This window comes from Adiantum capillus-veneris, chromosome 22, assembly GCF_014529385.1.
Source record: "Adiantum capillus-veneris isolate H3 chromosome 22, ASM1452938v2, whole genome shotgun sequence".
NCBI classification, from domain to species: Eukaryota; Viridiplantae; Streptophyta; class Polypodiopsida; order Polypodiales; family Pteridaceae; genus Adiantum; species Adiantum capillus-veneris.
Window position 1 is genome coordinate 33413220 of NC_140952.1, and position 24397 is coordinate 33437616.

At 45.6% G+C, this 24397-nt stretch overlaps 1 protein-coding gene across 2 annotated transcripts in view; it reads left to right on the plus strand.

Annotated features, from left to right (window-relative positions):
- EMB2820 (Cytidine/deoxycytidylate deaminase family protein) overlaps positions 1-20456 on the plus strand; it is a 45599-nt gene extending 25143 nt beyond the window's left edge. For both annotated transcript variants that reach the window (XM_086495212.1, XM_086495213.1), the window contains exons 7-11: positions 17075-17177; positions 17555-17665; positions 17841-18023; positions 19551-19636; positions 19754-20456. In XM_086495212.1, coding sequence (XP_086351338.1) covers positions 17075-17177; positions 17555-17665; positions 17841-18023; positions 19551-19636; positions 19754-19922 — 652 coding nt within the window. In that variant the 3' untranslated portion in view covers positions 19923-20456. The remainder of the gene's footprint in view (positions 1-17074; positions 17178-17554; positions 17666-17840; positions 18024-19550; positions 19637-19753) is intronic.
- Positions 20457-24397: the final 3941 nt, after the last annotated feature.

Genomic DNA, 24397 nt, shown 5'->3' on the forward strand with positions numbered 1-24397 from the left:
TCGGCTGTGCCATGACATAATCCACTGTGCTGGCTCCATGTCTGTGTGGAAAGCATGTAAAACCCCCCTGCATCGGGAAATCTCTGTAGGCCATTCAAGATGGCCAATCCATGTGCAGTCCCCATGTCTATCAAGTGTCGTCCATACTCAGTGTGTTCTCCATCCTGTGATAGTCTGGATAGGCCCGTCTCTGCAACATCGAGCTCTCTCAGCATCTCCTGTGAAGTATCATAAAATACTGTTTGATGATGGGCAGTCCTAGCATTGAAATCCCCTAGAATGATGAGGTCACCATCTCTAGAGAACTCCCATATGTCATCATCCAAAATAGAAAAGGGGGACTGTCCTCTGGGTGGTGCATAAACTGACGTACTTGGGGGAAAGTAGCAAATAGCAATGTAAAGTTATCTGCCTGTCTCTGCTCTCAATCTCACCCACATGTACCTAGCTTGCTCATCCCTGCGAGTTATATGTATCAATGGCTACAACTCCTCCCTGAATAACACTACCACTCCTCTCGAGCCCCGCCCTCTGTGCTCTGGTCGTGTCTCCTGTCTACAGGCTGTCTCCCATCTATATCCACTAATGTGAGGCATAGACTGCCCAGGGGCCTGATGTGTCTCAGAGTAGAAGACAATGTCTCTTCCCCTAAAACTATCCTCAAAAGCACCCATATCAAGGTGCATAGATCCATTACAATTCCAAGTGGCAACTTTGAGTGTGGTCCCATAGGTCTCGCACCGTCATGTGGAGCTCCGCTCTACAATCACCACCCGACCATCTCTGTAGAAGACCATCTTTCCCTTCTCCCTTGCCGCTTGAATCTCTGGCATTACCTCTCTCATATGCGCAAGCTGTGTGAGAGTGAGGTCATCTCCAAAGAATATGCCCGTTTTCTTTAGTGTAGGACGCCTCTTCAAGAAGTCTTTCTTTGCCTCCATGGATGGGAAACGGATGATTAAAGCTCTCTCTTTTGAAGTCTCCCCATTTCCTTGTGTCTTCTTCCCTACCCTCCATGCCTTTGTATAAGTAGCCTCACTACCCATCATGCGGAGAAGTTCTTCGACTTCCCCTTCCACATCATCTCGGTCTTTTAGACCGGTTACTCTTATATGCAAAGCTCTAGTTTTCCTTCGCTGCTCTTCTTCTAGAGTCATGTTGATGATTGTAGGAGTGGGGACAGATGTGGTTTCTTTCCCTTTCCCTTTCCCTTTCTTAGCGACTTCTATCCATTTCTCGGCCTCGTCCGCCTTCTTCTATGTCTTCGTGTTCACATCCATCCACGAGGACGTCTTTACAACATTCTGTTTCTCCTCCTCTTTGATCATCTGTACCTGCTCCTTGATGACCTTGATTTCCTCTTATCACCGAAGGTTGGAATTCCCCTTCCTCTAGTCCATTGTTTGCTCTATCAGTAAGCTCTCGCTTGAGGGCTGAGACCTCTTCTTTTTAAGTGCTTTGGAGTCCGCCTTAAGTGCTTGTAGCTCTGCGTGCAAGTCCTCTTTCTCTTTCTTCCATTGCGCAACTGCGTTGAGAAACATTTGAAGAAGGTTGGCCTTCTGTTTCCACCATCCCTCCGTATCTGCTTTCCATTCTTCATCTCCCTTTCCGTTTGTGTTATCCGCTTGTTTGTAAGCACAAAGGTTGCCTTTGGATGGGGCTTACACACTGGCGAAGCGCTCATAACCTCCATCAAAAACACAATCTGCACTTCTGCAAGAGAGGCCAACCCACTATGTCCACATCACGCATACATCCATGTCCCGCATAATGCATACATATGTTTTCCTCATATCAATCATACATTTTTTGATTTTTGATTTTTTGATTTTCTGCTAATTTCTGTCAATGCTGTTCTGTATTTTGTAGGTCTGTAGGTCCTTGCAATTTCTGCCAAAAAAATCTCCAATCTGAATTTTTTGAATTTCCTGTATTTCCTGTAGTACTGAATTTCTGCCTGTGGGGGGGATGTATTGTACTGTCGGACCTGAAACTGCTCTGCAGGGGGTGGGGGGGGGGGGGGGGGGGGGGGGGGGGGGGGGGGGGGGGGGGGGAGAGGGTTGTGGGTGGCGCAGCAGATGAACAGCAGCCAGCAGCAGCAGCGTGGGTGGCACTTAACAGCTGCAGCAGAGGAGCAGCGCGTGAGCAAGGGGGTAGGAGGGGTATTTCGCGTGAGACTTTCACGGAGAGAGAGAGAGAGAGAGAGAGAGAGAGAGAGAGATGATGAAATGAAATGTAATATTAACGTCTTCAAAAGGCCAAAATGACCTATGAGACCAAAAGCTTACATGTGGTGAATCTAATACGAGGTCTGGGTACAAAAGGTACAAAGAACTGAAAAGAAAGTAGTGGCTAAGGGCGGGGTGAAAGCTGATACAAAGGGAATACAAAGGGTGAGCTGATACAATGGAGCTCTCTAACAGTCGAGGCATCATATACATATACATCAGTATACAAAAGGCTATAGAGATTCAATGTCCTCCAAGGTAGGCACTCTGTCGGGACAGCTCCTATGTCGCGCGAGTATGTTATGGATCTTCTTTCGCAATCTGCATCGATGTCGAGAGGGCCCTCTCATCTATGGGCGACGGGACCGCCCCAACTCTATCGCCAACTCGATCAAGCAGTTTTCTTACGGTGCCTCTGGTGTTGTTATGTTGTGTGGGGCTGCTCGAACTCCTCTGTCTGTGACTGAAAGAAATCTGTAATCTTCTGCTATCACTGGATCTCTCTCATTGTGCTCCTCTTCAAAAGGTCCTCTCTGTGTTTGCGAATCTCCAGTAAGTATAATCCGAGGCATCTCTGATCTTGGTATCTCATGACTTTAGAAAGTGGCCCAAAACCCTCTCTGAATAGACAGTGAAAGCGGCCTCGTATCTCATAGTATACTGGGCAGTGACATTTGAAATGTAGCTCTGTCTCTGGCTCTATCTGGCACATCTGACAAATCCTGGACTCAGCGAGTACTCCTCTAAATCTGTCTGTCTCGATCTCTAGCTGATCTGAGGATGTGCGTATCTGACCAATAGCACATCGTATTCCGTGGGATAGATGAGCATCCATGTATCCTGGTTTGATCACAAAACCATCCTCCGTGAGTTGGAGAAGATGCTCTCTATAGAAAGTCATCTTGGTACCTAGCTCATGTGTAGGTTGTATCCATGCCCTCTTCGTATCCAACTGAATCAAGTCCTGTCTGATGAGCCTTGTAATCTCTGCCCTAGTGAGGGGGATGTAGGGTGCATCCAGAGAGTACTGAAATGGGGGTAGCCGATCCATACTAAAGCCATGTAACTGAAACCAAGATGCCATCTCTGCATACCAACATGATCTATCTCCCTGCAATGCCAGCTGTCACGAAGACTCTAGTGCTAATTGAGCATATCTGTCTCTAGGGAGAGCCCAAGTGCTATGCATAAATGAAATTGATCGAGTGAGTGGCTCCACTACCAATGGAGGAGCAGCGAGCTCCGCCCTAATAATGTCATGTGGTACTGAGGCCTTGGCCCTGATCATCCGAGAAATCAGACACCAAGGGCTTCTCCATACATCTCCATCCATGAGTACTTCGATCTCTGCTATGATGATCAACTGAGGGGCCCCATATCTCCACTCCGTATAGCATGGACGAAGTGAGAGCTTTGTCGGAGGTTCCTGGAACTGAACCTGTGAACATATCCTCTCAAGTCTCCTCAATGCTGCATAGGCTCTCGTCAATCGCGTATCTGCTGCATGCCCAAGGAAAATACTGGACCATTGAAAACCGCCCCAAGATAAGTGTGTGTATCTGCATACTCCACAGTCTCTCGACCATATGTAAAAGTGGGGGCGGACCTCCTTACCCACTGCGCCGTGGTGTTAAATACCATTACCTTGGTCTTACCAAGGTTCACAGACGATCCACTATCCCTTGCAAATACATGCAATGCATCCAAATGATGTTGCATCCCTATGGAGAATTTGAGATCAGCACAATATCATCAGCATATAATAGCAACGGAATCCATGTCCCTCAAGCTGAGCACCTCTATCACCCTCTGTCTGTACATAATGTGAAAACTCATCTACATATATCCCAAAGAGAGTCGGAGATAGGGGACAACCCTGCTTCACCCCAATGGTGGAGTGAACCATCTCGGACATGCCACACACACACACACACACACACACACACACACACAAAGTGTCACGTGACACATCCAACCCTATGTGTCCGTGGACAAGCTACAGGATGACCAAGGTTTAGTTCAGTTAAGTCAGTCTAGAATAGGAAGTGATCTGGCACTTTTGTGAGTCTGTTCGTAGACCCCCCAGGACCCCAAATCAGCCTAGCGTTTTTGGATCAGCAGGACTCCCAGCGTTTTGCAGATTCATCGCGACAAAGTCAACCTTTGCATCAGCGTTTTGCAATTTCACCAGATAGACTCCGCAGTAGAACCCCCGAACCTCGTAGATCTCACCTCCCTTAGCAGATCCTCGCCACACGGTCAGATGAGCCACAGTTCGCAGTTTCAGCCCGGAAAACGCAGATTTCAGCATCTGCGTTTTCAGCGCGTCGTCGTCGCATCCTCGCCATCCACATCGTCATCGACATAGAGTCAGAATTCAGCAGATAAAGATTTTGCAGATTTCAGCCCTTAAGCATTTTCAGATTTTAGCCTGTATCGTCGTCGACATCGTCGGCAAGTCCAACCATTGTAGAGATTTGTGCAATCATAAGTAGACCGCTCTCGCCATAGAGTATGGGGCCTTCGGAGGAGGGTTTGACAACATTCTGGTGTCGTATTTCTTCTCTCTCTATTTCTCAATCTCATGCACCTTCATTCACAGTGTTCACCACTTTGTTTGTGTCCATTGCACTCTCTCACTAAAGGAACGGAAGGCTCTCCCTTCCGTAAGTAAAAGGAACCTTTAGCACAGTTCGGAGCACTCATGTTGAGCAAAGTTCAACATTCACTTCCGCTCCACCTTACATTGGTATCAGAGCTTTGGCAGTGTTGTGTATCATTCAAGGAAAGAACCACAAGAATTTTTTTTTGCTTGTTGCAGTCGCACGTAACCCAAGTGCTCTTGGGCGTGTCGATTCCTAATCGTCTTTTTGAAGAGTGACAGGAAACCCAAGAAAGAAGGGCTTGTCAGCCTCTCCTTGTGCCTCTTTTCACTCATTGAGAGCGGACCGTGGACTTAGCGGCCAATCGACGTGAGGTGGGAAAAAGCAACCTTGGTGTGAGCGCAAGGCCGCCAAGGGGTGCGCCCATGCAAAAGAGCAAAACTCGGGTGAAGAGAAGATCCTTCTCTAACACAGATTGCAAGCTAAAGAAGAACCTCGAGACTCAAGACCCCCAAGAACCTCAAGACTCCAAAACCTCAAGAACCTCAAGAACCTCAAGACCCTCAAGAACTCAAGACCCTCAAGAACCCAAGAACCCAAGACCCACACGAACCCAAGACTTCAGTGGATGGTCATCACCCGAAGTGGAATGGATACTTCGCTTGGAGGTGGTGAGCATGGGAGTGGCAAAGAAGAGTGTTCCCCACCAGGAGGGTTTTCCGACCCTCCCCCTTCCCCATCTACGCCAAGGATTGCACAATCTTCTATGGAGGAGTTGAAGCAGTTGTTGATGGACAGGAAGTTAGAACGCGAAGCAAGAAAAGCAGAAAGAATGGCAGAATATGATCGTGAATCCAAAGAAAGAAGAGCCGCAATAGAGCGTGAACACGAAGAAAGAATGGCAGCCATAGTCCAATCTCTCTAGAGCTGGGCTCTCATCTCTCTACAGTCCTCATCATACCAACTATTTTGGGGCATGCTCCCATAATGTCGCCTCCGACCCGGCTAAGTGTGTGTATATGCCTCTGATGCTGCACTATGCAATGTCTCAGTCAGTAAAGTGGTGCACTCCTCCACTGAGAGACCGGGACTAGTTGTGCATAGACGGCTATAGATCTCCTCTGTATAAACCGAGTCAGTCTCCGGTGTAAATGTATAACGAGGATGTGACCTGACTCTTGATGTCTGGGTTGTACTATACTGAAATGAAACAAACAATGTCAAAAGAGCATGATCCACTGCTACACCCACTGGTCTGGCTCCCACTATGAAATCCTGAATACAAGGAATAAAGCTTGGCTGTCATGAAAATCCTAGGGGCGGTTTCTTGCCGTTGCGGAACCCTAAAGTTCCATCTCTTGTTGGTGCGCTCCACACACTGAGAGAGAGAGAGAGAGAGAGAGAGAGAGAGAGAGAGAGAGAGAGAGAGAGAGAGAGAGAGAGAGAGAGAGAGAGAGATGAAATGAAATGTTATATTAACGTCTTCAAAAGGCCAAAGTGACCTATGAGATTAGAAAGTTACAATGCGGTGTATCTAATACAAAGTCAGATTAACAAAGCGGGATCCTAAACTAAGCTGATGGGTGTGAAAGGTGAAAGGCGTGAAACGAGTGAACTAAGCAATACAATGTGTAGACAATATGGGAGGGAAGTAGAGATCCATCTTCATCTGCACTCTAGACGACGAAAAAGTATGGCTCGAATCCCTTGCTATAGCCTCCTTCGAAACTGTGTAGCTCCTCTTCTCCATCGGGGTCGTCTAGATCTTCCCAGCTCCAATGCTCGTTCTATGAGAATGCCAGTAGTGCGGGCAAACCTCTCCACTGTTGGCTGCTCCTTTGTCTGTTCTTCTGGGTGTACAATATCTAGTGTAATGAAATCTGTGATCTGTCTTTGGGGTTGTCTCTCTTCAACTCTCCTCAGTAAAGTTTCTCTATGCCTGTGTAACTCAAGTAGATATAGCCCAAGACATCTCTAATCCTCATAACTCATGACCCTAGATAGAGGCCCAAAACCTTCTCTGAATAGACAATGAAAACGGCCTCGTATCTCATAGTACACTCTGCAATGACATAAGTAATGTACCTCCGTCTCTGGCTCTAGATGGCATAAGCGGCATATCCTGCTATCTGCTGGTGTCCCTCTGAATTTGCCAGTCTCAATCTCGAGCTGATGTGAGGACGTGCGTATCTGGCCAATGGCACAACGCAAACCATAAGAAAGATGCGTGTCCATATAGCTAGGTCGAATCACAAACCCATCCTCCATGAGGTGGAGAAGATGCTCTCTATAGAAAGCCATCTTTGTGCCCAACTCCTGTATCGGCTCTATCCATGTCCTCCTCGTGTCCAGCTGGATCAGATCTTGACGAATGAGTCTATTAATCTCTACCCGTGTCAGAGACCTCAAGGGTGCCTGTAGAGAGTATTGAAAAGGAGGTAGCCTGTCTAGAGAGAGAGAGAGAGAGAGAGAGAGAGAGAGAGAGAGAGAGAGAGAGATGTAATATTAATGTTTTCAAAAGGCCAAAATGACCTATGAGTCCAAAAGGTTACATGTGGTGAATCTAATACCACGTCTGGGTACAAAGTACAAAGAACAGAAAAGAAAATAGTGGGTAGGGGTGGGGTGAAAGCTGATACAAGGGGAATACAAAGGGTGAGCTGATACAATGGAGCTCTCTGACAGTCGAGGCATCATATACATATACATCAGTATCCAAAAGGCTCTATAGATTCAATGTCTTCCAAGGTAGGCACTCTTTCAGGACGGCTCCTATGTCACACCAGTATGGTATGGATCCTTTGTCGCAATCTGCGTCGATGTCGAAAGGGCCCGCTCATCCGTGGGCGACGGGACCGCCCCAACTCTATCGCCCGATCAAGGAGTATGCCTCTGGTGTTGTTATGCTGTTGGGGCTGCTTGGACTCCTCTGTCAGTAACTGAAAGAAATCTGTAATCTTCCACTCTTGCTGGATCTCTCTCATTGTGCCCCTCTTCAAGAGGTCCTCTCTGTGTTTGCGAATCTCCAGTAAGTATATCCAAGGCATCTCTGATCCTGGTATCTCATAACTCTAGAAAGTGGCCCAAAACCCTCTCTGAATAGACAGTGAAAGCGGCCTCGTATCTCATAGTATACTGGGCAATGACATATGTAGTGTAGCTCTGTCTCTGCTTTGAGTGCTTGTGAACCCGCCTTAAGTGCTTGTATCTCTACGTGCAGGTCCTCTTTCTCTTTCTTCCATTGCGTGCCTTCGTTGAGGAACATTTGAAGAAGGTTTACCTTCTCCTTCCACCATCCTTCCATCTCTGCTTTCCACTCCATCTCCCTTTCCACTTGTGTTATCCGCTTGTTTGTAAGCATGAAGGTTGCCTTCGTACGGGACTTGCAAACTGGTGAAGCGCTCATGACCTCCATCCTAACGGCCCCTGTTTTCTGTTCCTACAAGGCCTAAATCTACGCGAGTCCCCCTTCCTTTTCTTCTACAGTGAGGGCGTGCTGCACAGTCAACTGGTCGAAGCAACCTATTTGAAGCGTGCACGAGCAGTAGGGGCTTCAACGCAGCAACCAGTTACCACCTGAGTGCAGCACACGTACAGGGCAGGAGAAGTTCACGTCATCAAGCTGAGAAAGAGAGAGCGGGGGGTGGGCAGAAAGGCCGAGGGTAGATCATAGACTCATAACTACCATCACCATCAAGAGCCCTATCTTCCTACGTTGTATAGGAGAGAGCAATGGGTGTAAACCCTAGCTCTTGTGTGCAACCTATTTCCGGCGATCTGCTCGGCCCTTGTGCGACCTCGTGAGCTGCACCACTGCTCTTACCCTGCGCGAGCTCGCAACCTGCAGCTCTTCCACGCGCGTGCTGTTGTAGAGATGCAACCCTACATGACCTACTTTCCCTGCGTTTCTACAGCCCTGCACAACCTGCCTGTATGACCTGCTTCCCTTGCGCGCTCAGCAGAGCCCTGCACGACCTTCTCCCCGTGCGCGCTCAACAGAGCCCTTGCACGTCCTGCGCGTTTAGGAGAGCCCTGCGGGGCCTTCTGAACCTGCTGAGAGAGTGACCTGCTGGGCCTGCTCGTTGCCTACGCGACCTGTTTGCTGCTTGCTGAAACCTGCTCGCGTCCTGCTGGGCCTGCGAAACCCTAATCGCAACCGGCTGAAACCTGCTCGCGTCCTGCTGGGCCTGCGAAACCCTAATCGCGACCACGCTAAACCTTGTCACACACACACACAGAGAGAGAGAGAGAGAGAGAGAGAGAGAGAGAGAGAGAGAGAGAGAGAGAGAGAGAGAGAGAGAGAGAGAGAGAGAGAGAGAGAGAGAAATGAAATGAAATGAAATGTTATATTAACGTCTTCAAAAGGCCAAAGTGACCTATGAGACCAGGAAGTTACAATGCGGTGTATCTGATATCAAGTCAAATTAACAAAATAAATTAAACTAGGGATAACAAGATATAAATACTGTGGAATCCTAAACTAAGTGGATAGGTGTGAAAGGCGAAAGGCGTGAAACGTGTGAACTGAGCTATACAATGTGTAGACAATTTGGGAGGGAAGTAGAGATCTATCTGCATAGTCATCTACACTCTGGACGACGAAAAAGTATGGCTCGAATCCTTTGTTGTAGCCTCCTTTGAAACTATGTAGCTCCTCTTCTCCATCGGGGTCGTCTAGATCTCCCTAGCTCCAATGCATGGTCTATGAGAATGCCAGTAGTGCGGGTAGACCTCTCCACTGTTGGTTGCTCCTCTGTTTGTTCTTCTGGGTGTACAGTATCTAGTGTAAAGAAATCTGTGATCTGTCTCTGGGGTTGTCTCTCTTCAGCTCTCCTCAGTAAAGTTTCTCTATGCCTGTGTAGCTCAAGTAGATATAGCCCAAGACATCTCTAATCCTCATAACTCATGACCCTAGATAGTGGCCCGAAACCTTCTCTGAATAGACAATGAAAACGGCCTCGTATCTCATAGTACACTATGCAATGACATATGTAATGTACCTCTGTCTCTGGCTCTAGATGGCATAAGCGGCATATCCTGCTATCTACTGGTGTCCCTTTGAATCTGCCAGTCTCAATCTCGAGCTGATGTGAGGACGTGCGTATCTGGCCAATGGCACATCGGACACCATGAGAAAGATGCCTGTCCATATAGCTAGGTCGAATCACAAACCCATCCTCCGTGAGGTGGAGAAAATGCTCTCTATAGAAAGCCGTCTTTGTGCCCAACTCTTGTATCGGCTCTATCCATGTCCTCCTCGTGTCCAGCTGAATCAGATCCTGACGAATGAGTCTATTAATCTCTACCCGTGTCAAAGACCTCAAGGGTGCCTGCAGAGAGTATTGAAAAGGAGGCAACCTATCCATGGTGAAACCATGTGTCTGAAACCATGATGCCATTTGTGCATACCAGCATGATGTATCCCCATTAAGAGCTAATTGTCTGGAGGACTCTAGAGCCACCCTAGCATATCTGTCTCTGGTAGTATCCCACAGACTGTGTACAAAGGAGACTGATCTAGTAAGTGCCTCAATCACCATAGGAGCAGCAGCTAATTCCGCTCGAATGATATCATGCGGTACGGAAGCCTTGGCTCTAATCAGCCGAGAGATCATAGATACTAGGGGCTTCTCCATACGTTTCCAACCCTCCTGGCCTACAGAAGGTCCCCAAACCTGCACCCCATAAAACATAGTAGAGGCAACCAAAGTATCAAAGAGCCATAACTTTGTCCTAGGTTCCTGGAACTTAACCTGCGAACACATCCTCTTCATTCCTCCCAGAGCCGCACCAGCTCTGGTTAGTCTAGTCTCTGCCGCTCTTCTCAAGGAAAATCTCGGCCCAGTAAAGACTACCCCCAGGTAAGTGTATGCATCTGTATACTCCACAATCTCCTGACCAAACTTGAAAGTAGGTACTGATCTCCTGACCCATTGCGGTGTGGTGTTAAACACCATAACCTTGGTTTTACCTAGGTTTACACACAATCCACTATCCTCTGCAAAACTGCGTAGTGCATCCAACTGTCGTTGCATACCTTCTGGTGAGTCAGATATCAACACAATATCATCAGCATATAGCAACAATGGGATCCACGTCCCTGCCAGCTGTGCACCTCTGTCACCCTCTCTGTCGATGTAATCAGACACCTCATCAACATACATACCAAATAGAGTAGGAGACAATGGGCAGCCCTGTTTCACTCCAATAGTAGAGTGAACTAAATCAGATACCCCTTCCGGAGTGCGTACATGTCCCATCACTGATCTGTGCAAAGCCATAATCCCCCAAATCACCTCTATGGGCACCCCCATCTCCTGTAATCTGCGCAGCAATCGAGCTCTTGGTACCATGTCAAATGCTTTGCGAAAATCCACAAAGCTACAATAGATCCGTCTCCTATGTGCTCTGCCCTCCTCAATGATGGCCCTGACTGTCAGAATATGATCAAGAGTGGAGAAACCCCTCTTGAAGCCGGCTTGACCCTTCGCTCGTACATCCTCGCCCTCTGCCCAATTACTCAAGTGTTTCTCCAGGATAGATGCATACAACCGTGCCAATGTGTGTCCAACCATAATAGTGCGGTAGTTCCCAGGCTCTGTAGGGTCACCAGCCTTGAAGATGGGCACAATATTAGACAACCTCCAAGTCTCAGGTAATCCCTCACACATGGCACGATTGAACAACACTGCGAGAACCTCCATCAGCATATCCCTGGCATGTATAAAGTGCTTCGCTACTAGACCGTCATGATCATATGCCTTCCCGGTCTTCATCCCGTCGATGGCCCTTTGTACCATCTCAGGTGTAAAGAAAGTGCTCGTAGCTGGGCAAGGCTTGGTAGGGCTTGCAAGGGGTTCCTGTCTAGGAACCGTATATAATGATGTCGCATATTGGCCCCACACCTCAGGTGAAGTAATCACTGGGGTAGGGGAGTGTTCAGGGAAGAGTCGCCATGCCTCTCTTGAGTCCCTACTCAAGAACATCTGATACAAGTCTTGCTCCATCTGAGCCAGGTAAGCTCGCTTCTTCCGTCGCACAAGGCGTCGGAAAGCAATCCGAGACTGTCTGTAAGTGATGACTCCTAATAGAAGATCCCTCTGAAGCTGGGCTCTCATCTGTCTACACTCCTCATCATACCAACTATCCTGGGGCATGCTCCCAAAATGTCGTCTCTTGCCCAGCTGCATGTGTGGGTATGCCACTGATGCAGCCCCATGCAGTGTCTCAGTCAGTAGAGTGGTGCACTCCTCCACTGAGAGGCATATACCATTTGTGCCAGCTTTGCCTTCCAATAGACGGTCCCAGATCTCCTTTGAATAAACGAAATCAGTCTCTGGTGTGAATGTATAGCGGGTGTGTGACCTGCCTCCTGATGTCTGGGTTGTACTATACTGAAATTTAACGGATAGTGTCAAGAGAGCATGATCTACTGCTATGCCCACTGGCCTGGCTCCCACTGTGAAATCCTAAATGCAGGGGACAAAGCTCGGTTGTGTCATAACATAATCCACTGTACTGGCCCCATGTCTATGTGGAAAGCATGTGAAACCGGCTGCTCCAGGAAATCGTTGTAAGCCATTAAGGATGGCTAATCCATGTGTAGTCGTCATTTCCATGAGGTATCTCCCATACTCCGTTTGCTCTCTGTCATCTGAGCATCTGTCAAGTCCCAACTCACCCACATCCAGCTCTCTAAGCATCTCATCTGAAGTGTCATAGAAGACTGTCTGCGAGTTGCCCGTTTGGGCATTGAACTCCCCTAGGAGAATGATATCACCATCCCTAGAGAACTCCCAAATGTCATCATCTAGGATAGAGAAAGGCGACTGCCCTCTGGATGCGGCATACATTGATGTACTGGGAGGAAAGTAACATATGGCAATATATAGGAACCGACCTGTGTCAGCTCTCAGTCTCACCCACATATATCTAGCATGATCATCTCTTCGTACAATATGCAGTAATGGTTGTAGTTCCTCTCTGAATAGCACTGCTACTACTCCTGAGCCTCTACTCCCATGCTCAGATCTCGCATTTGTCCTGTGAGCTGTTTCCCATCTGTATCCCACCACATGTGGCATTACCTGTCCAGGGGCCTGATGAGTCTCTGAGAAGAACACAATATCCTTGTCTTTGAAACTCTCCTCAAATGCACCACGTCCAATCTCATAGACCCATTACAATTCCAGGTAGCCATTTTCAGTGTCGTCCCATATGTCTCGCACCGTCATGCAGTACGCCGCTCTAAAATCACCACCCTTCCATCTCTGTAGAAGGCTATCTTTCCCTTCTCCCTTGCCGCTGTAATCTCTGGCATTACCTCTCTCATATGTGCGAGCTGTGAGAGAGTCAGGTCATTATCGAGGAAAATACCTGTCTTTTTGAGAGTAGGCCTCTTCTTCAAGAATTCCTCCTCCTCTTCCAACGAGGGGAAGCATAGTATGAGGGCTCTCCCCTATGAAGACTCTCCTGTGCCATCACTTTTCTTACCTACCCTCCATGCCTTTGTGATCAAAGGCTTCTCCATCCCCATCATGGATGTAAGGCTTGTGACCTCTTTCTCCACATTGTTTATGTCCTTGAGACCGGTCACTCTCACATGCAATGCTCGCATCCGCCTTCTTTGTTCCTCTTCGAGAGTCTTGTTGATAAGCGTCAGTGTACAAGGAGTTTCTTGACCTTTCCCTTTCTTGGCGACCTCAATCCATTTTTCAGTCTCGTCCGCCTTTTTCTATGTCCTTGTTATCATCTCCGCCCATAAAGATGTCTTTGCCACACTCAGTTTCTCTTCCTCTGTGATCATCCTTATTTGTTCCTTAATTTCCTTGATTTCATCTATTACCGAGGGTTGAAATTCGCCTTCCTCTAGTCCATTGCTTACTCTATCAGCAAGCTCCTGTTTAAGGGCTAAGACTTCTTTTTTGAGTGCCCGTATCTCGGCGTTTGGGTTCTCCTGTTTGAGGGCTGAGACTTCTTCTTTGAGTGTTTGTATTTCTGCGTTAAGGCTCTCTTTCTCCTTCTTCCACTGTGAGAGAGAGTAGTAACGTCTTCAAAAGGCCGAAATGACCTATGAGACCAATCTGTTACAAAATGGTGAATCTAATACCATGTCTGGGTACAAAAGAACTAGATACTACTACTAGAATCCATCCTCATCTGCACACACCGGAATCACGCTAAGCTCCTTGGTGAGAGAGAGAGAGAGAGAGAGAGAGAGAGAGAGAGAGAGAGAGAGAGAGAGAGAGAAATGAAATGAAATGTTATATTAACGTCTTCAAAAGGCCAAAGTGACCTATGAGACCAGGAAGTTACAATGCGGTGTATCTGATATCAAGTCAGATTAACAAAATAAATTAAACTAGGGATAACAAGATATAAATACTGCGGAATCCTAAACTAAGCGGATAGGTGTGAAAGGCGAAAGGCGTGAATCGTGTGAACTGAGCTATACAATGTGTAGACAATTTGGGAGGGAAGTAGAAATCTATCTGCATAGAGATCCATCTTCATCTGCACTCTGGACGACGAAAATTTATGGCTCGAATCCTTTGCTGTAGCCTCCTTCGAAACTGTGTAGCCCCTCTTCTCCATCGGGGTCGTCTAGATCTCCCTAGCTCCCTAGAGAGAGAGAGAGAGAGAGAGAGAGAGAGAGAGAGAGAGAGAGAGAGCTTTTGTAGCCTTGTAGACTTGAGCGTTTGACAGAGTCTAGAGCTTGAGAGTTGAGACTCAAGAGGGTAGAGCTTGAGCCTTGGCCCTTGATAGCGTGTGTGCATTGTGAAGGTAAGAGGTGGGGGGAGGGGCATTTTATAAGGGCGAGGCTCACACAAAAAAAAAGACAATCTGAAAAATCTGCCCGTCCCGGACCATTCCCTGTCAGTCTGGAATGGGCAGTCTAGAACGGCTGGCTGTTCTGAGCCATTCCCTGCAGCGAGCACTGTGCAGAACAGCTTCCAGCGTTCCTTGCCCATAAAATGGCGTTCCCCGTTAACTCTGAGATAGGTACCTTGTGAGTCTATGGGTTTAGCTGAGCATTATGTCTATTGTGGTTGTCTCTGTAGTCTCCTGTTCATTGGCTTTTCTGTACAGCTGTTACTATTTTTTGTTAATTTAGTCTGATGGTGTCATCAAGGTCGCCATAGCTAGCCTATGAAGCTCGTGTAGCTCATCTGTCAGGTCTAAGCCGGTCAAGTGGGATCTGATTTACTAGTTGGTTGACTGGTCTAAGCAGCTTCAGTGAACTCTTCATGGGGTGCACTCAGTCATCCCTAGACTGGTTGATTGGAAGCTTGTTGACTGTGCTAAGCTGGTCCAGAACTGTCTTTTGTCTCTGATCAGTCTACTTGACTTGACAACTCTGTTTGGGCTCAAGTATGCCCCACGAGTGCATGGAGATGTATGGTGAGACTATGTGCGATTAGACTGATGCCTGTAGATAACAGGACTCTAGACTCTGGACACTCATTGATTGAGGATAGCCTAGACTGATAACATCTCGGATATATACCAAGAGGAAAGTATTTCAATGAGAGGGATAGAGTGGGTCGATTGTGAGCAAAATATCTCCAGGGGTTGGATAGGATGAATAGATTGAGGTGGGTGGTACGCCGAGTAGGGTCAAGACCACACTGATGGCCTGGCTGCCACTTGTCCATTTCCCACCAAAGTGCTCATCAGTAATCAGGTCCACTAGCTAGTGTGTCGGCCCACTTTGAGGCTAGAACTAGAACCTAGTCTAACAGCCAGTTCGACCATCCATCCATTAACTGAGCACTGCTAGCACTGTAGCCGGGCTACTGGTGGGGTCAGAGGAAGAGCCCTCTGAAGGAGCAATTTCCCACTATTGCCAAACCATGTCAAAAGTTTTAGCCGAGGATTACTGATAAACTGAAATCCAAGCACCAGCACTGGGATTATTTCTGCATGTGTTTTTGGGGTGCTCCTTTGTTTGTAACTTGTATGCTATTGTAACTTGAGCCTGGGCTGTTTTACTTGAAGGTGTTCAGTAATGGAGAATATTTTCCTTCATAAAAAAGAGGTGGCAGACTACTTGAGATTTTACCACGCTATGGATGCTGGGTCGCAACTTGCTATTGTGACAGCTTTACTTCACATGACATTTTATGTATGCCAGGAGGCTGAGCAAGCATATGGTCTGAGATGTTAGCCCGTTATAAGAAGGAAGCTGTAGGAAAGAGTGCAACGCTAAGCTTTTGTAAGTATGGTGTGAAAATGGGAAAACTGGGATTTTGGTGGTTTTTGTTTTACATGAAAGGTACTTATAGCTGATGGTATAGTGGAGTTAATTTCCATGAAAGAATTCAATCTCAACCATGTTTTTGGGTTATGTATTTTAAGACCTTGAGATAGTAAGGTCAAGTGTTTCTTATGTGTTAATGGCTACATTGAAATTTGTACAATATTGGGCATGCCCGGCATGGTATTACATTCTGCAGATTTGATCCCAGAAGACCTCCCTAAAAGTTTGCTAGTAGCCTTCAAGAGTAGTGTCATGGTCATGGTTACCTTAATAAATTTCAAGAATTCATTTTATGAGAATTAGGCTTATTTTTAGCTAGAAGTATTTATCTGTTCAATATTTACTGATTTCACTCAACAAGCATGGTACACTTGTAGCTTAGGTCCAATCCAATTATAGATTCTCAATTTGGCTATATGTGATAGGTTTCAGAGGGAATTGGAAAGGTTACTTTGTGTAAGCCAGTTTCTCCATTCATGCACTTTTGGTTATTCATAGTTGTGTCCACAATTGTCCCATTGATGGTTTTGGTGCTTTTTAAAAACATCAATGATGGGTCAGTAAAATAAGGAAAATGTGATTTTTTTTGTACCTAATTTCATGTCTAGAAAAACAATTGTAGGGATTAAATAACCATGGTTTTGATCAAGAGGCCATTGAAGTTTATGGGAAAATTCTGTGTGCTCTGTACAATGGGCCTGCCCTAGAGTTTTTTTTGTTTTTGGTAAAATGCAGAAGTACATTGACTTTGGGAGTAAATCATGGCCAAATAGTCGAGAGTTATGAATGTTACTTACTTTTAGCATTAAATTGGTGTTTTAGCTTCAAGCTCAAGTAAGGACTCTTGAAAGATGACAAGTATAGTGAGATTATTATTTTTTCTTGGAAAGCTTGAAAGGACACTTTTATGTTCTGCTTTGTTACCAATCTAACGTTAAAAAAACTTGGATTCCAGTTTTTAATGGATGATGTTTTGGGTACAGGCTACATCAAGTTGTAACTTTTGAGGAAAGCCAAATAAAAGACGTATGCAAGTTCATGGGACTCGCTATCAGGCAGGCACAACTTGCTAGAAAATTGGGTCAGGTACTTGACAACACCCTTGGGATATTGTGTTGTGTGCTTACTCAACTTGAGTTTGCAAATGTTTTTGGAAACAAAGACCATAAGCCAGAGTACCCAAGGCTAGACATTTCAAACTGCAAGCAGAAAGGCATCTTGTTTTGCCAGGACAGAAAATGATGTTGTACCTGTCTCAAGCATGTCTGCATTCTATCCCCCCCCCCCTTTCCCTTCCCTTCTCTTCTTTTCTCATTCTCATTCATGCACGTTCTGAAAACGTTTTTTCTCTGACTTGTTCATTGAGCCTGTGGTTTGATCCACATGGATTAAAAATTGCAGATTGCATGTATAAGATCTGGTCTTCTTTTCGTTCATCTCCTTCTTTTTATGCTTTTAAACAGCCACCCAATGGTGTAGTTATAGTAGATCCTTCAACAGGATTACTAGTATCGGTTGGTCATGATGAGACAGGAGGCTGGATGAATACACCCTGTGATCTGGAAACAGGACAGGTAAATCTATTTCTACAAGAGGAGGTTTTTTCAGTTTGGCTGGAAAGAATTATTTGATCGGTCATGCCAGTATGAAACCAGACCGCTCTTGACTTTGTAGTTAATATGCTAGGCGAACTTTTATTACACTTTACATTCAGTGTTGCTGCTCTGTAGTGCTAGTACGCTTTTGCAGGGGCAATCACAAGGTTGCAGCTGTTCAGAAGCCAATCCTGATACTCAATTAAGTATTCGAAAAGATCATTCTTGGCATCCTCTCAGGCATGCTGTGATGGTTGCGATTGAGAGAGCAGCAGAAAAGAATACAGCAGATAGCAGTGGGGTGAACACAAAGCGGCTGCGTATAAGCGAATCATCTGTGAGTCGTTCATATGGTCTACTGTAATATTTTTTTTGATTAACTTGGCAATGTCATTGTCCCAAAAGTTTGCTTCTAGATTTGGAGAGAACTCTGCCATTATGCCAAAATATACTTTCTTGGTTTTTTCCTTGAATTCTCTTTTTAGGAAACTTGCAGTCCAATGGATGATCGTTGAATGTACTGAGCCAAAAGAAAGAAAAAGGAACTATTAATATGTCCTACAGTGTGTAATTACTAGTGATAGACACAGAGAGAAATTGCTTCATTGAAAAACAAACTAGGAGGGAAAGGGTATGAACAGTGAACCACTTGCACTGTAAATCAAGATTTTCTGCATGTTTTGTGTGGACAATTGGGTAATTGCCACATTGATAGTCTTCAGAAGAAGAGGGCGATCCTTTCTGCTGAGCACTAAAGCTAGTTGATTGTATCATAAGAAAGCCTTCTTATCATGCATCAGTTACTTTTTTGCAAAAACATCAAGGAACATGCCCTCCAGGATCACATAGTACATTTTCACAGACTCAGAGCATTTGGAACCTCACTGCCCTGAGTTTGGGGCAATTCATGAGTATCTGCCCACTGTAACAGGGCATTTGAAGCCTCACTGCCCTGAGTTTGTGGCAATTCATGAGTATCTGCCCGCTAAATCCTCTTGAGAGTATCCTCAATTTTCGTGCCACTTTTCAGACCACCAGTTGCTCTTGGCGTATTGCTTTCAAGGCATCTTTCTCAAAACCATATGGCCAATGAAGGTTGGAGGACAGATACCAGACATTAGAGCAGCTCAGCAGGGGCATCAGCGAGGAATAATAAATTTTGGGTTAAGGGTCAGATCCTGGAGAGGAGATGCTAAGAAGATGTGCAGGCAATTTTCATAGAAAGACATCATGAATAGCATGATTGATTAGATTAAGGAATATGGCAGTTACCTTAACTCTACTTACCGCTTGGTACTTGCTTTTGAGTCAAGGCAATAGCAAAGTTCAAGTGAAAATTATCCAGTGGGAAATATTTCTTGAATTTACATTTCCTTACTCCAAAACCTCAGAGATATGCATTAACATTTAACCTTGTAATGAAGGTAATGCCTCAAGCCTGGAATTGCCCTCCCCCTTTTTGACATTCATGAATTTGCATACATTGTTCTATTTTCATTTATTAACCTTGTAGCAGCCAGGTCTGTTTAATCGAGAAATAGTAGACTCTTGGTATCTAAACATATTCTTTGTAAGGACGGAGACACAAATGGCAGTACGTACATCGATGGAAAATCCATAAAAGGTCAAAACATTTAGCTAGATCTGCTGCCAATTTCTGTTCACTTCGGATCTTATTGTCAGGGTTTTAATTTATGGTAGAAGAGGGGGAAGTGGGTCAAATGGACAATTGTGCATCCTTACTTGTAAGTCAACCGTAATTTGCTAGAGAGCCTGCATGTTTGATTTATGCATCTTTGCTGCTTCTTAAGCTCCTCAGTTTTATTAGTATATTGAACCTTTCTTTTTTTTTTCTGTTTGTCAGGACTCTATGGAGAGGCCGAGCTATGTGGGTGACCAGTATCTTTGCACTGGTTATGATGCCTACATTACCCGTGAACCATGTTCCATGTAATCTTTTAATTCTTCTGCACTCAAGAGATGTTCAGTTTCCTTTTTGATTTAGCTTAGTGAATGGAACCTGAAAGAGGCTTGAGCTTATTCTTTTCAAAACTGTTGCATATGCAGGTGTGCCATGGCATTGCTACACCAGAGAGTGCGTCGAGTTTTTTATGGCATTCCAAATTTGAAGATTGGGGCTTTGGGTGGTTTGCACAGGCTGCATGGTACGCAGGGGTTGAATCACCATTACCTAGTCTTCCAGGTGTCTTTATCTGAGGAGGATCTAGTGGAATGATAATCTATTGGGTTGATGATGTCCATTTTAACATACAAACATTCATTGTCACCACTTCAAATAGCTCTGATCCCCGCCAGAGATGTCGAGCCTTCTTTATATATTCGAAGTGACATGAGCTCCTTTTCCAGCTTCGAGTATCTCAAAAGCTCTTTTGGAGGATGAACCAGGTAGCTTAGCAGTGGTGGTTTTCATGCCAGATCAATACATGAAGGTAGTTTTAGCTCTCTTTGGTGACCTCAATAGTCTTCTGAGAAGCCCTTTGCATTGTCTGATACTCATTTGCTGGGAGCTCTTTCCCTGGATGTTTGTTGTCTAAGCATATTAGTGTTTTCTTTCACTCATTGAGATCACTCAAGCAAGGTGCCAGTCTAAACAAAGAGGAGAAACAATTTGACATTGTTACCGAGAAGGTGCCTGAAATCGTGATAGATGCAGCATCGTTCTCTCCTTATCTAGACTTTTTTATTTTTTTTGGAAGTGTTGCACTACGTTGAACTTTTAAGCTAATGCCAAATTAAGGGCTTCAAGACATGCTTTAAGTTAGTGATAAAATTCAGCCAGCTACACGTAAGAGTTCTTTTAGGTTTGCCATATCATTTATGTCAATAATATGTTCCATTCATCTTCCAATCTTGTGTACATTGAACAAATTATGGAAATTTTTCAAAACATGCTAGCGGTACGCAACATGTATCCAATATTCTATTGTCAAACAAGGTTACAAATTAGGAAGGTACGCAACATGTATCCAATATTCTATTGTCAAACAAGGTTACAAATTAGGAAGTAGATGGTCTGTTAGCTAATTGGTGAAGTCCCATTGTTAAAGTGCAACATATTGTGGTGTTGGTATTGGTGTTGATGTAGAAAGTCATGCATTCTTTTCGAAGTCCCATTGCTGAAGTGCAACGTATTGTGGTGTTGGTATTGGTGTTGATGTAAGAAGTCATGCATTCTTTTTTTTGGTTATGTATATTCTCCCCTTAACCACAGAAGTAGTTCTCACATGTCGAAAGCGGTGAGCTTTTGAGTAGAGCTATACCGCCTATTCATGACCATGCACCCTTTGAGAGCCACGACCACCCACCCTATTGAGGACCCATGGTATGGCACGATTATGCAAAGAAACTCTATGAAGCACCAAACCAGCCTTTGATTCCACCAACACCCAGGTCCCGACCCATGAGCTTCCCTTTCTTCACAGTGGAGATGGTCAAGAAGTCTATCCAACTTCTACAACACTGTTTGACTTCAGATTATACAAGATTATAGAGCAAGCACCTCATCTACACAGCTGCAACTATCCTTGTTGATTGCACATGTTTTCAAATGGGCTATAAAGGAGGGCTTCTCAAAGGAGTGGACTCGATACACCATCGTGTCAATCCACAAATTTGGGGACACCTTGGAGCAAGGAAATTACAAGACTTATCATGATTGGCCATACAATGGCCAAATTATATGGGGCAGTTCTTGAGGCTGAGCTTAGTTCATATGGGGAGATTGAGGGCCTACGAACTCCTGGCCAAGAAGGGTTCAGGCAGACAACCTCCACCATCGACCACATCTTCGTTCTCTGTTGTCTCGTTCACGGGGCAAAGGTGCGGACGAAGAAGCTTTACTGCTGCTTTGTGGATTTCCGCAAAGCGTTTGACATTGTCCCACAGGAGAGGCTCTTTTGACGGCTTCAAAGTTTGGGGATACTAATGATATGGGCCATCTATGCTCTCTATGAGAGAGTGATTGGGAGAGTTCGTTGCCCATGCGGTTTGCTAGAGTCTATTGCTAGCACCATTGATGTTAAGCTAGGATGCCCCTTTTCACCGACCCTCTTCGGATTCTACATCGACGAGATCTCCGACTACATCCTACGAGCGGGAGGGGCAGGAGTTGACCTAGTAGGTACTCCATTCCACATTATGCTATATGTTGATGACATTGTATTGATGTTAAAGTCACTAGAGGGCCTACAGAGCCATTTGAGAACCTTGGGTGAGTTTTGTACAGATAGGGGATTCGCAGAGAACCTTGGGAAGACCAATGTCATGATCTTCCACACCTCCAAATCAATCCGTCGAGTAGCCACATTTACAGCAGGCGGACCTATGTCTACCTGAGAGTCACATTCACTAACGATCAGGGACCCTTCTCCATGACACATGCCACCACGGATAAACTCACACAAGGATATGCAGCACTGGGCATGCTAGAGCGGAGATGCCATCAAACACACTTTCAGGAGCCCTGCACGAAGGGTGGTTGTTTGACACATTAGTCACTCCAACCCTGATGTATGCAACAGCAGTGTGGGTACCCAGATTGACAGATAGCCAGTGGGCACAGATTGAGAGACCATATATGTATATGATTTCTCGCATGTTTGGAGGCAAGTACGCAGTGTCACAGGATATCATCAAGGCAGAGCTTGCCCCCCCCCCCCGTCCCCATGGTAGTGGAGGCACTCTTCCAAACGCTTTTCTTTATCTAGAGAGAGAGAGAGAGAGAGAGAGAGAGAGAGAGAGAGAGAGAGAGAGAGAGCTTCCGACATACAGACTCACACAGCGAGCATTTGAGTCAGCTATACATGTAGCAAAGTTTGGGTATGATAGAGCATGGTACACACAGGGTAGAGCATGGTTCAGAGCACACGGCCTTGATCTTGAGAGTTTGCCATCTTTCCAGTACGACCTCATCTCTCCCCAGCTTAATCTCTCACGTAGTGAGAGAAACATAGTAATCTGATAGGATCTCTAGCAGCTCTACATTACGCAGACTTGGATTACATCTCCCCTCCAGCGGAAGATGTCACACTATATAGATCATTTTCTTACCATACTTGAGAACGGGTTCATACAGCAACCACACTATCTGGACACCTACATGCCACACGGCTCATGGGTGACAATTGGTCAACTAAGAGTGTCATCACACAGACTAGAGATCGAGGTGGGGCGAGCTCATGACATTCCCAAGGAGGAGAGAGTCTGTCGAGTATGTAAACAGGAAGTGGAGAGAGGAGCATTTTGTTTGCAGATACAGAGCTTATGTTGATATTGGAGGTCGATACAAGCCACTATTCAGAGGGCAACCTACCCTCCGTGAGGTCATGCATTCTCGAGATCAGAGACATCTGGGGTGCTACTTATTAGAGACACAAAGGCACATGGATACACTTCTATAGCCACCTACAGAGACCAAGGTGGGGGGGAGACAGTCACAGCTTACAGATTTCTTCCAGAGAGCTACCCCCCCCCCCCCCCCCCCCCCCCCCCCCCCCCCCCCAAACTCACAGACCCACCGAGGGTAGTGACCCTTTAGCAAGCTGAGATGAGCCCCGGGCCAGCCGATGCACGTGTGCTACCAGATGCCAGGCCCCATGACTCCACCGCACATAGATCGAGGAGATCCGGACTCGAGCACGTCGATCTGTTGAGGAGAGACGAGCCCAAATGATGGCTCGCCATTTTGCGTTCATTAGGGCAGCCCTTGCTTCTTGATCCTCCCATTACCACATTTTACAACCCCACATTAGCACAGGATGGAGCTAGCTATATTGATGCATTTGCATGATTGTACTACCCTGAGCATATAAACATGCCCATACCCATAGTACTAGAGCTCCACCCATCCCCATAGATCCCATCATCTCCACATTAGCACAAGATGGAGCTAGCTAGATGCATGTATTTGCATGATTGTACTACCCTGAGCATATAGACATGCACATACCCCTAGTACTAGAGCTCCACCCGTCCCCATAGATGCCATCATCCACCATAAGTCCGTTTCTTTTATTATGTACTAGCTTGAGCTATTTTCTTTCCGATAGACGGAGGACATACACACATGTATACTTAATTTGTCTCACAGGCCAACTTCGGCCTCACATGCGTTAAAAATCTCTCTCTCTCTCTCTCTCTCTCTCTCTCTCTCTCTCTCTCTCTCTCTCTCTATAAATCTATAGTGTAATGTTTTGCCTAGTGTTTTTTAGAAGACCTTAAGTTGCTATCCTTTTGATTAGAGCTAATTTAGAGTGATCCACTAGCGAGTAGCATCTGCTGCCTAGCTCGAGTGAGATTTTCACTTGGAATCATAGGTCATTATGCCTCCTTTACTGACCCAAAAAATGAAAGAAAGAAAACACCTAAATGGGGAGAGTCTCCCCCTACTATGTTGTATTTCCCTGATATAGGGTGTTTGTAGCCCACTGATTTTTTATTAGCTAATGGATCGATCTCTTTGTTGGAAAAATAAAACACATTTAAAGAACACAAAGTAGGTTATACTCAATTTGCAAAACTAAAAAGAAATTGGGTTAAAATGTGTAAAATTGGGTTAACATTAAGAAGGAATTGGGTTAAAATGTGCAAAATAGAATGGCCTATTGAAATCTAAATTACACACACATAAGTCCTATTAAAAGCTCTGAGCTATTGGCAAATGCTCTTCTTATAGACTAGTTTGGGCTAGTA